The sequence below is a fragment of the Halyomorpha halys genome, unplaced genomic scaffold (assembly GCF_000696795.3).
Source record: "Halyomorpha halys isolate HHAL.00 unplaced genomic scaffold, Hhal_1.1 Scaffold61.1, whole genome shotgun sequence".
NCBI lineage: Eukaryota > Metazoa > Arthropoda > Insecta > Hemiptera > Pentatomidae > Halyomorpha > Halyomorpha halys.
In genome coordinates, this window is record NW_027110400.1 from 1,439,243 (window position 1) to 1,452,966 (window position 13,724).

Consider the following 13,724-nt stretch of genomic DNA (forward strand, 5'->3'; position numbering starts at 1 on the left):
GAAATAGAACTCTGAATGAAATATTAAAGTTTTTGAAACAGCTGCCATTTTTTATTCCCCTAACTATACTTGGCAGACTCATCAATTTTGACTATTAATTATACATAGTTTTCATTAAAGTAATCAAAAATTGGGGTGAGATAACTGCCTTTTTTCTACTCTTGGGCTCTTGTACTAGTACGTTAACTATTTTCAACATAAAATGCTATTTACACAATATCATGAATGCCAGATGAGTGTTCTATTCAATTTTGAATGCCTAATAAATTTAGTATACCTCTTAAAAATAAAAATTATGGATAGCCCCGTCTGCCACTACTCTGTTAAATGATTATTTTACTCGAAGTCATTTCTATGTTATTAGTAATTAAAAACACTGCAATCTAAATTGGAATTACTATGATGAACTTTTTATCTGCATTTACAAACTTCTCACTCCTGTAAATGGAATGACTACGTTCTAATTGAAAAATTAAATTTTCAAAATAACATTAATAAGAGGTATAACTAGACCATGAACATAGAGAATACAATCAGACACCTAAGCAAAAGATCAGATACTTTAAACCATTTTAAATAAATAAATCAGATATGAAAATGGTGAATGAATAATAATCTTCCTTGTTTAAATTATATTAGTTTTTACAAAGACAACTACGTTTTGGGGTTATCCTCCATCTTCAGGTTGCTAGAAACAAATTCTCAAAATTAACACATTACAACATTAACCCATTATTTATAAGATTATTTACCTGATTAACATTTCTATATAATATATAAGTTACTCCTTCTTAGTCTTATCATGCTAATATTAACATATTATTGTCAATAAATGAAACATACTATAATAATCAACTATTACATTTTATAAAACAAGGAGAATAATTACCTTCTTGAAGGTTATCTTTAACTTTGATAACAACTAGATAGAACTGTAACAATAATCTCCAACCTCTATTACTACAAAGATGAACAATCTAAATTTAAAAACATATATTAAAAAACAAATATTATATAATAACAATTCAACAAAATATTAAATAAATCTAAATTCTATAACTATTGTACAACCCTAAATTTACAATATCTACATAATGTGTGCATAAAGTCTTGATGCCTGTTTTAATATTGATTGCTTTGTCTATGTTTTTAGTGATGTATACTGCTTCTATTTTTACTATGATTCACTGTGTTTAATATTTCTGGATTATTAGAATCAAATTCATGTTTATATTTTATACTGCGTTGTGCCAGTGCTGTGGTATTTTCATATTAATTTCTAATAAACTCTTCTAAGACCATGGTCAACATCCTACCGCAACAGCCGCAGGGAGGAAGTTGCTCTAACCCGCTTGAGAATAGGTCTCTCCTCACGCACTCTTACCTGATCAGAAAACTGCCACCTCCAACGTGCAAATATTGTCAGTCCATTCTCACGATTAGACATATTTTTGAAGAATGTACTCACTATTTGCCAATAATAAAGAGGATAGAACTGGCCCCAAATTTATCAGAAGCTCTCACAGATGAGGAAGCTAAAATTACATTAATGTTTGAATTTTTAAAAAGCACATCGCCTTCTTTCTAAATTATAACTCCTCTTCGATTTTAAATTTTTTTTTTTTATCTTTTTTTTTACTTTTATCATGCCATAGGCGTTGATGAGCAGAGGGTTTTACGCCTTTAAGCAACAATCAACAACAACAACTATTCCAGTAGAAGATATTAATTCAATCAGATACTTTTTATTTCTGGCGTTCCTGATTGATTTGCAGTACTTATCATACAGTAATACCTTTTATTAGAATTTTAGACTAGGTATAGCATTTCCATTACATTATAACACTGAAAATATCTGGAGAATTTGAGAACGATTATACTAACGGGAATTGTACTTGGTACAGATTGGAATGACACACTGTAAGCCCGACGATGACAATCACTAAACAAGGTTGAAGCACCCTTCTACATCAATTCATTGAACAGCAATCTGTATTGCGGTAGTTGAACAAAGCCGACATGCTGTGGTCAATCTTGGTGGTAACTAGTTTAGTTTTAACTTCATTATAATAATTAACCTTTCTTGGATAAAAGGTGTTTAGAATTTATTTGATTCTTGGTTATAGAAGTAGAACTTTTTAGAATCTTCTAAACAATTGTAGCATCATGATTAATCGCCGAGGGAAGTGAATTAAGCACTAAAACAGTGGTTTCCTACTTTTTTGAACCCGCGTTCTCATTTTTTATCAAAACATTTTTACGCTCTCTTAATTCTCATGACAATCTAATTATTAATATCTAATCGCCTGATATTGTAATCAATTTAATGGGCAACACAATAATATACAATATTATATACACATTTTTTATCATAAAGTATTTTTTTTATTATAATTAATAATAATTTTAAATGTAATAAAATCTTTGAATATAAAAATATTTGAATGGGTTGATAAAAGCATTTTGATGATTGTCATCAAGGTGCTACAAAGGGTATAGCATTTTTTTGTTTGATTTGAAAAATATATCTCTAATCTTAATAAAACGTTTTTCTTGTTGTACCATCCGCTTTAATATGTGGTCATAGGATACCAAGTTTTTTGCTCTGCTGCCAGAAGGCTAAAAACCATTAAGTTTGTACTTTGACATTTCAAGAAACGCCTGTTGAACAGATTCGATACTTAGGACTCCATCCTGACAAGAGACTTCCTTGGAATCCACACACATGACTGAAACGACAAGAAACTGCTCTTCCGATTGCTACAACACTTACTTGACAAACGCTCTAAACTTCCCATTCATTACAAAAAATTAGTATACACTACAATAATCAGACCAATTTGGACATATGTAATTGAGCTCTGGGGCTCCACCAAACCATCAAATTCTTCCCGCATCCAATCGTTACAATCCAAAATCCTTGATGCTCCTTATTACGTCACAAATAAACTCACTCACAAAGACCTTAACATCCCATTCGTTGCAGATTTGACCCAAAACAGATATGCGTCTTTTCATTCCAAATTCCTTAACCATCCTAACCCATTAATTCTTAATTTTTCATCCTTAACAATCCCTGATAATCCTCCGAGGCGTCAGAAAAGAAGATGGCCACGGGACCTTCTAATTTAAATTAATGTTTGAAGTACCACCAATGGGTGGTTCCTTCCCAAGATTTTCAAGTGTATATGAAACATACTACATATTTACCTATTGTATTATTTTGTACAGTTGTAAATTACATTAAATAAATAATTTAAAAAAAAGAAGACATTTAAAGATGTCGGAAACGAGAATTGCTTTCATAGGCTGGTCAAATGATTATTAGTAATAATTTATTATAGTCTAGTGGAATGGTGATTTTAAAATTGGGAAAGATGTTAGTTATAATTTGAATTTATTACTAATTGGACTTTTTTTGGAGAAGAATGTATTTACTGTATTTCTACAATACAGTAACAAAGTATTTCTGCATCAGATCATGAATTTGATGATTTTTCATTAATTTAATTAAACTAACAATTGATTTTTGAAATCACATTTCCACAAAATATGCGTTTTACAGGGAATTTAGAGTTTTTAAAACAATTCCAATCGTCCATATTAAAAAAAAAATATTTTGCATATGAATTAGAAATTATTGTTGACAAGAAGCCAAATTATAAAGTATTTGGGTTTATATCCCTTCATTTCATTGTTTTTTTGAGCTTTTAAGATTGTTGTTCAGCAGAAATGAATTTAGTTCAGGTTTTTTTTTCATCTGAAAAAATTAGAAATGGACATAATGCATTTTTATCTGGAGGTAGATGTGCTCAGTGCACTCAGAGTGCATAAATGAGACTTTTTCCGGTAACGGTTATTTTAGCAAAACCGTTTTTCTGTTCTTTCTTATTTTACTTCGATTCGACTAAAGTTTTTTTTTTTGTTTGATTTAAAATGCAATGCCTTGCATTACTCTCGAGCTTCCCTAGTGGGACGTGTCCTACAGGTTCCAAACCTCTGGATTAGTCTCATTTATATTTATGAAAAGAAGTATTGTTTCATTCGGTATCAATGATTTAATAGTGTTATTGAATTATGTATTAAGAACTTTTATTTGGTCACCATATTTATTAAACTGGAATCGCGAACATATGCCGTATTTCTGTAAAAATAAATAAAAAACTTAATGCAAACATGTGCGAAATTTTTGTTATCTATAATTATTTTAAATTTCTTCCTGATGTTTTCCCATGTCAAAAAGATCATTAACTGTAGAAAAATTGGCACCCCTAGTCGTAGAAGCACTCCAAAACAATCCAGAAGGACTTTCGCGACAAGAAATCGCTTACTATGTGCTGACAAACCTGGTAGAATCAGTCCGTGCGAGAGTGCGTTGTATTTTGGATGTAGGTTTTGCCCTGAGGTCTTTTGTTGAGGTGGATGGATGCTACGCCGTCTGTGGGCTAGTCCCTAATATAGACGCGATAATTGACAACTGTTTCTGTAGAAGGAAACTATATTGCAGGTACTACAGCCGCCATAGGAAAAGGAAGTATGGAAGATGTTACGAAGAGTCCATAACAGAAATGTTTGAGGAGAAAAAGTTTTATGAATAACATTCTATTTTCATGGCAATTAATAAAAAATATGAAAACTGACAATTAAATCAACTTGAGCATGGTCTGATTCAATGAGGGTACGTGCATCAGCAAGGTTTGACTGCGTTTGGTGCGACAAGCCAACAGTTGTATTTTTACCGATTACAAACTTAGACGATTAATTAAACGACTCATTTACTTATTATTTTTATATATTTGTTGTTTTGTTGAATATCATTATAAGATATGTTCATTTTAAATTCCCTTACGTATCTATATCAATACAGAAACTATTCAGTCTCTTTTTCTACAAAACTTTTATGACATTATTATGACTTGATCTTCAGCATTTCCTAAATGAATTTCTTGTTTTAAAATTATTATTACAATGTCATCATAATAATTATTAATTTTTATGCTAATTATATATAAATAAAAGGAAGATGGTCTGGGTGCGGTTAAAGAAAAAACTCTAATAGTTATTAAACTATTTAACGTAAGCCATATTAATAATTTGAGTTTTTTCTGTGACCTCATCTGGACCATCTTCGTTATTATGTATTAAGTACAGACAATCAACTTCCTATATATAAATAAAACGAATTTTTAAAATAATTTTCTTACTGAAGTTAACTGAATACATATTCATGTTTCACTATCACATGATCTGACCAACAAAAGTTGTGTGATAGAGAAGTAATAAGGTCTTTTAATTAACCTGAATAAGAAAATGATTTGTGATGTAAAAAACATTGTGATTACAAGACTTAAGGAAGATTGGCTGTAATAACAAAATTTTGAAGGTCAGGTAAAAAGGCCTCAAAATGTTAAATGGAAAAAAAAATTGAAAATTTTGTTCACAGACTAATCGCAAATAGAATGTAATTTAATTACCATAAAACAAAAATAAAACCTTAATTAAATACATTTTTATTTGGAAATATGACATTAGTATACTATCAACTTATTGTCGAGTTTATTTAACTGCTTAACTTGTACGCTGGAGTTAATTCGTGCACGCTAAACAGGCCAAACTGTGCACATTCAAAATAATTCGAGTGGCGTATTTTATGTTGCTAATTTTTTCCCACTCGAATATAATCTAGAATTGAAAATAACAATGTGACAATAATGAAATAAATAACAATGATTTATTCTCTGTAATAATCCTATGTATGTATAGTTTTCTATATATTTCTATATATGGTTTCTTTGATTTTCTAGGTTTTTTTGTAAATGTCGATTTAGTGCAATATACAATAATGTAGCAACAAAAGTGTAAGATTAATTTGAGCTATCCTTTCTTAGCCAACAACCTGCGGGTCGAACGAGTGTTTGGTCATACAGGCATTAAAGAGTACGAGAGGGCATATTGCCTGGCCAGTCGGGAATATGAGAATGTCCCCATTACACCCAATCCAATATGCGTTGCCAGTCCCGGATATGAGAAAAGGCGCATTGAAGCGATTGCTGAGGGTAAGGCTGACCTATTGTGGTGGAACACCAGGAGACAAGAGCAGTCAAAGATGTTCCTAAAAGGTTCGTGAACAGCAAATAAGTGCAATATTTCTTCATATGAACAAGATTACCTAAAGTTGGGAAACAGGATTATACAAGGGCACTGTCAGCTAATTAAAAAATTGTGGTAACAGCCTACAATAATTGCAAAAAAAAAAATCTTTATTTGTCAAAAAAAACTACAATGAACTAAACTATTAAACTAATTCTCAACATAATCAATAAAAGGCACAATGAGTTTAATGAGAATACTGAGATTGACTGACTGGCTGGCTAGGAATGAACGACATGCTGACAGGAAGTCGGGGATTGCAGATTTAGGTTTCGATTCACATCAACCCACAAAAAACGGCCACCATCACTTTCTCATACAAGAAAACACCTAACGGAGCACCAAAACTCAACGAACAGACAATACATACCAAGAAACATCTCACATACCTCGGGATGAAACTAGAATCACATCTATCATTCACTGCATACATACAAAACAGAATACAAATCGTCAAATCAACATCATACCAACTTAAACACCTCATCTACTCACCAGGGCTGTCACTCAGACTCAAATTACTCATCTACAAAGTAATACTACGACCATCACTCCTACACAGCGCACCACTACTACATTTTCTCTACCCAACAGCCCTGAAATTACTACAACAATATCAAAACAGCACACTACAGAAGATATGTCGCGGTACATCTCTGGAAAGACGTAACATGACACATTCATTACGAACTACAGCTAGAAACTGAACAACAACACATCACACGGAGACACATTAAATTCTTTGACAGTCCCTGCTTCCTTCAATCCAGTATTCCAGTCTATCACTCCATCCCCCCTTCCTGCGAGGTGGCAGGGATAGGTTCCAAAAACCCCATAAACATCACCTCATAACTCCTTCTTCTGATGCACTCCCCCCCCCCCTCACCCACACTTCTTTTTCGACTTCTGACGGTTTTCTTATTACTTTACCATTATCTATTGTCTTTATTAATTAATGTTTTTATTTTTTCTATCTTCTATGCGGTACAACACGAGGAGGCCCCTCACCTCTGGATTTAAAAATAATACCATTTAGAATGGATATTTCATATATAACAATAAACATTACAGGTAACCTTAAAATACTAAAGGTAGTAAAAGGTAATTTATTTCCTTTTTTCACAGTAAATCACTCACTAATTCACAGTTTCTTTATGTTTTAGAGGGATCAGAAAAAATTAGGTTTCGGGCTTATCCGTGCATGTGCACTCGCACTTGGCTCCTTGACTCCGCCGGACTTTTTCGAGCTAAGTCCTCTGGGGAAAAATACAAATTTAAATTGTTTCATGATAATTGTCTATTTTTCTGTATGTACTCTACCAGACTCTGGCTCTGCTATCAAAATGTTTTTGTTGGTCATCAGGTAGTGGATTTTTGGGTACATTTGGGTTTAAGGTAGGTTTTTGAGTATAAATAATTTTAAATTTACAATATTGTCGATATATATGAAAACATAAAAGATATAAACAAATAAAATAAAATAATTGAGTAATCGTCAAAAAAATAGACTTGAAATAAATCGCCATCAAAATCAACGCCATCTTCGTCAATTCCTGGAAAATCAGGTGGATATGAATTATTTTCTAATTCCTGAATCATTTTCTCAATATCTTCATTATAAATAGCTTCTTTATTTTTATCGGGTTGCTTCTTTTTGATTTTCTTAGGTCTTTTTACTTAGTCATGAAGTAATTTCTTTTGTTTTCCTTTCTTACCTTTTGCTTGAAATTTTCCGTTTTAACATTTGGGTTCTGATTTCTTTTTCGTTTGATGAATGTGCGCATTTTCTCTTGTTTGATTTGATTTCCTATACATCTTTCCTTATTTTGTTCTATATTTCCTTTAATCGCTTCATGGAGTCGTTTCATTTTTTCATGATAGTTGTGAACTAAATATTCCTCAATTTCGGGTGTTTAATTAAAGATTTCGTTTGCAATTCCAAAAGTAATTTCGTTGCTGTCATTTTGAGATCCTGATTTAAGGAGTTATTATATGCTATGATAGCCTGTTCTAATTTTTATTTTACACCGTCTTTTTTATTTTCTAAGTTTATTAGTCTAAGGATTTCTAATAATGTTGAACAGGCACGATTTAATATTAGATAAGTACGATTGGGGGTTGCAGAGTGCATAGTCAGTTATAACATTTTGTAAAGTCTTTGAAGAAATTCGAATTCTCGTCCATTGTCGCATGATATAACTTTAGGTTTATGCTTTCTATTGCGTTATAGTGGTTTGTACAATAACCAAAAACTGTCTTTGAAAATGTGTCTACTATCAAATAAATGTAATAGGTGGACCTATGTATAGTATTGATCATAAGGTCTGTAAAAGATCTTTTTGGTTTCGGTGTAATCTGAAATTTTTGTCGAATAGGTCTTCTGTAAAATATGACAGACTTTGTTACATATTTCACATTTTTTTATGATGTCCTTAATGTGATCTTTCATGTTTGACCAATAAAATTTAGTTTCTAGGGCGAGGTAGGTTTCATTAATTCCTCTGTGACATGTCTTTGAAGTCTGGTTATCTAAAATGAGTGATTTTTGATCATTCGTTTCTTTTACGTCTGGTACTAATTAGGTACTAATCTTTTAATCCTATTAGTCGGGAATTTTCTCTGATCAAAGTAGTTATTTTATTAAATAGTCCTTCGTTCTAATTGTTTTCACTTTCCATAGACTTGGATGTGGGTGAGGAATATATTTCGTAAGTCACATTAGGTCTAAGGATCTCCGTTAATTTTATTCTTTATCAATGTTCTTTTCATGGTAAGGTCAGGTAAATTCCACAATAGTCCGTACCTTGTTAGTAAATAGTTCTTCATGTCGGAGTGTCCTTTCCTAATTATAATTTGGTGTTTTTCTACGTTAATTCGTTTACTTTTGTCGTTAATAATTAGTATTCTATTGCCTGAAGAATCTTGTGAATGTTGCTTCGCAAGGGATACATTGTCGTCTTGTATTTCATGATTCTTATTATTTTCTTCGTAATCTTCATTTTGTTCTTCTGGATTTTCGTTTTGTTCTCCTATTCCCATTTCTAGCGATCAGCGACTTTATTCGCTTTTTCTTCTATGTCATACTCAAAATCTTCTAATAATATCTTTAATCTACTTAGTCTTGCATTCTGGGTTTTGCATGTTTTTAAATATTCAAGGGGTTTATGGTCAGTATATATATTTATATTTATCATGGTATAAAATGATTACATGGCAATATAACAGCTGAACAATCTTTTTCTGTTGTGGAATAATTCTGTTCGGCTTTATTTACAGTTCTCGAATCAAAACAAACAGGCACTTCTTTATTTTCCTTTTTTTGTGCTAAAACTGCGCCAATGGCATAATTACTTGCGTTGGTTGTCTAGTAGAAATCTTGATTAAAGTATGAGAGTAGGGCTAATACAATTTAATAATTTTAATTTTTCAAAGGCTTCTGTATATGATTATGGGTTGATGTGTTTCTGTTCTTTACGCAGGCATTTCGTTAGAGGTGAAGCAATTTTTGCATAATTTGGTATCGTTTTCCTGTAGAATCCAGTTAATCCTAAAAAGCTTTTAATATCCTTTTCTGTCTTGGGCAATTTAAATTTTTTGACTGCTAATATTTTTTCTGGGTAAGTTTGTATTACTCTTTCGCTGATAATGTGTCCTAAAAAGAGAAGTTCTTTTTTTATCAATTCTGTCTTATCTATTTGTATTTTTTTAAAAATATCTTTATTGAAATTTACAACTGTATATTATATAATACATTCAGTAAATTTGATCTTAGTTAAAATGGAGTGTTACAGGCGTGTAGAGAAACTACCCCCGTTAAATCAGTGTAGCACTCTAATGACATTTTACATTAGCAGGTCTCGTGGCTATCTTCTTTTCAGGCACCTGGAGGATTGTCAGAAATGGAAGAGGATGCAAGATTAGAAACTAGGAGGTTTGAGTGGTTAGAGAGTTTATAATGGAAGGAGTGATATCTGGTTCGGGCTAGATCGGTTACATACGGAACATTAAGTTCCTTATGTATGATTTTATTTGTGAAAAAGTAAGGAGGATTGAGGATTTTACGAAGGATTTTGGGTTGTAAGGATTGGATACGAGTGAATTCGAAGGTTTAGTGGAGCCCCAAAGCTCAACTCCATATGTAAAGATTGGCCTTACTATAGTCATGCAGATCAGTCTTTTGTAATGAGTTGGAAGTTTAGTTTAGTTTTGTCTATTAAGGGCTGTGCTAGTCGAAATCAACGTGCAGTTTTCGTCTTGTGTGAGGATTTCAGGTTAATCGTTTGTCCAGATGTAGTCCATGGTAGTGGATCTGTTCGACAGGGAATTTTTAAATTCTATTTTTCTATTTTTTTGAGTACCGTTTCTAAATATTTCCAATGGTTATCGTAGTTTTCTGAGGATTTAATTATGTCATCCATATAAACTAGTATATTGTGATATTGTGCGAAAAAATTGTATTAATCGCTCTTTGGAAAGTAGCTGGAGCATTTGACAATCCAAAAGGCATGCGAAGAAATTCGTAGTGGCCTTGGTCCGTAGAAAATGCTGTTTTGGGAATTAAATTTCTTTCCATTTTTATTTAGTGAAATCCTGAACAAAGGTCCTTTGCTTATAGTAGATTGATAGTCGATTTTCCTAATTTGCCTTAAAGGTGTTATATGTTTGGTAGTGGGAATTTGTCTGGAGTTTTTTCTCTATTAATTTTGCGGTAGTCTATAACTAATCTTATTTTTTTTCTTTCCATAAGCATCTGCCTTTTTTGGTGCTATACATACGAGTGAGATTCATGGGGAATCACAAGGTCTAATAATTTTGGCATCTAACATTTTCTAAGCTTCTTCTTTAAAATTCTCCCTAAATTGATGTGGGTATCTATAATTTTTTTAATATCATCTGTTTTTGTCCTGATTTTGTGTTCGAGTAAGTCCGTAGCTGAAAGGGGATCGTTATCTCTTTTAAATACTTTCGGATTTTTTTTTTAATAAACTAACCAACTTATGTTTTTCTAAAGGTGGTATATGGTTGGGTCTAATTAATTTAGAAATTTGTTCAATTAATTGGTTTTCTTCCTTATGTGATCGCCGGCTTACTATCTCTATTTCTTCTTTTTGTAAGTAATATAATGGTAAATAAATCGTTTCTTTAACCTTTCTGTCTATTGTTATTTCGTTACCATAAATCCTGGTTTTATTTTTTCATCCTCATAGTTGAAAAGATATAATCCACGGTGCTGTTCTATTCTTATTTCATTCTTATATTCTTTTAATTCTAACTTTGCTACTGTTTCTCTCTTATTTTTTGATTGCCTAATAATATTTCGTAATCAGGTCAAAGTTGAAAAGATGGAATTTTATTTTTTCTAGGCTTTTAAGAAAATTGTCCCTACACTAAACTGAAGTAGTTTCTGTTCCAATTTCTTCTCCTTCTGGTGTTTAAACTGTAAAGTTTCGTTTTTATCTTTCATATCCAGGTGGTACAATGACCGGTCTGATGTGGTGAGGTGAGGAACTTCGGGGCGATAGTTCTTGATGAGAAACGTAGAGTTCGAAACACTGTGCATTATTACTAATGCAGTACCTATTCACGGGTGCCAGTTATGGTAACTGCATCCAATAATTGCAAAAAAAAAAATGTATTAGTCAAATTAACTACAATGAACAATTAAAATATTATTATAGTAAAAATAGAGTCGAGGTTAACATTATACTGATAATGATTCTGAATTAGAGCAAGCTTTAAATTAATTTTTTTTTTGTTTACTTAATACATAATTAAACAATAAAAATTATAAATAGCGGAATAGTATTATATTTCATTCGGGCACCAATTCATATTATATAAATTCAGTTTGTAAAAGTTTAATTTAAAAATGTAAACAACCAAGTTAGAAATTTTCAAAATATTTTTAATAACTATAATGGTGATTTCAAATGAGTAGGAATGTGATAAATTATGTAAATGCCATTGTATAGTTTTTATATGTTTTTCAATTAAAAACAAATCTTATATCCAAATCTAAACAAAATTTACAGAGTGAACTGTAAATAGAGTTTAAACATATATGACAGCAAGCTGAAAAAAAAAATTATATTTTTGTATATTGTATAATATATATATTTCATTTTTTGATCAAGTGAAGGTCGAGAGATACAATATATGTCGATCCGGAAATTAAGGCAGTGTGAGCCCAGTATCGTAACGGATCGCTGAAGTCTCTTTTTTAAATCAGTAAGCGTAATGAACCATTCAAGGTTCCATTTAAATTTGAATGTTACCAAAATAGTGAAGCATTTATTAAATAAATTTAAAGAAGCTTAGATGATGTTTTAAAAATTATTTTTTCACAGCTGGGAAAAAAAATTAAATCATCAAGGAAATAGTCAAGAGTTTAGATGAATCAAGAAAGAAATCTCCAAAGAAAACGTTATAAAACGATGCAGGTATTAAACAAAATCTTTATAATATTAAGATTCTCTTAGCAATTTATAATTTTAGCTTTAAAAAAGTAGGTGATGCCAAAAACATTAATTCATAAAATATTTGAATTACCATCTCTTATAACCACACGCGTCATGGTTGAACGTATGGTAAACTAAGATGGCTCGAATGGCGGTCAAAAAAACATTTAAAAAATGGTAAAAACTATTGATTAAATGCCGACGTTTCGACAAACCTAGTAGGACTTCATCATTTTTTAATAATTTTATTTTTAACTCATAAAATTGTACGATGGCTGGATTAAAGATTCTAAAGTAAGTCAAACCTTCAATCTAAGCTGAAAAGAAGTAATTAATTAAACTAAGTTACATATATAAACAATAAATTAAATATCAGCTTAATATAAAAGCCAGCACTGTATTTATAAATATTTTCTTAGTTATTGTATTCAATTATAAAAATTGACATAAAATTTCACTCACCGGAATCCGAAGTATGATATGAGTCCGAAGAACAGAGGAAGTAAGGTGAGAAAGCACGCAAGGGCTACTGTTTCAATCTCAGAAAAACCTGGAATAAAAAAAGACGAATGAAATATATCACTACATCATATAAATATATTTTATGTTCAAGTATAAACAATGAAAAGTATTTTTGTAGGTTTCTAATCTTCGATATGGAGTTTTGAACCGATCAACGTATTTCAGAGCCTCCTCCTTCCAAAAAGGTATTTTCGGCCTTTTGTTCCGAGTCACTTCTATCTCTTGAAAAGGTGAATAGATTTTGTTACTTATTTTTTTAATTTATTTTTTACCTTATAGGATTTAGGTTTTCGATACGTTTGAAAAAACAGTGATCACAAATCAAACATTTTATTTTATTAATAGAGGGGCGGTCCTGTCTCCTCTCGTCTTCTTCTTCTTATACACTGCGAATGTCGTGGTGGTAAAACTACAATATTGCCATAATTGCTGCTTCAATTTACGACCTCGCAATTTATAGCAGCAGCGACAGCTCCAAACTTGCCTTTAAACGGGCGGAAAAAAAATGCCAGGGGATAGTTGAAAAACTATACCACCTCAATAACCAGGTAAACCCAGCAAAAACGTATTGCGTGGTGTTCGCATTGCAGAAAG

General features: G+C 31.5%; 1 protein-coding gene across 2 annotated transcripts in view; it reads right to left on the reverse strand.

Moving 5' to 3' along the window:
• Positions 1-13,724, reverse strand: part of LOC106692574 (uncharacterized) — a 122,391-nt gene that overhangs the window by 79,946 nt on the left and 28,721 nt on the right. For both annotated transcript variants that reach the window (XM_067048586.1, XM_067048585.1), the window contains exon 2: positions 13,071-13,158. In XM_067048586.1, the coding sequence (XP_066904687.1) occupies positions 13,071-13,158 (88 nt within the window). The remainder of the gene's footprint in view (positions 1-13,070; positions 13,159-13,724) is intronic.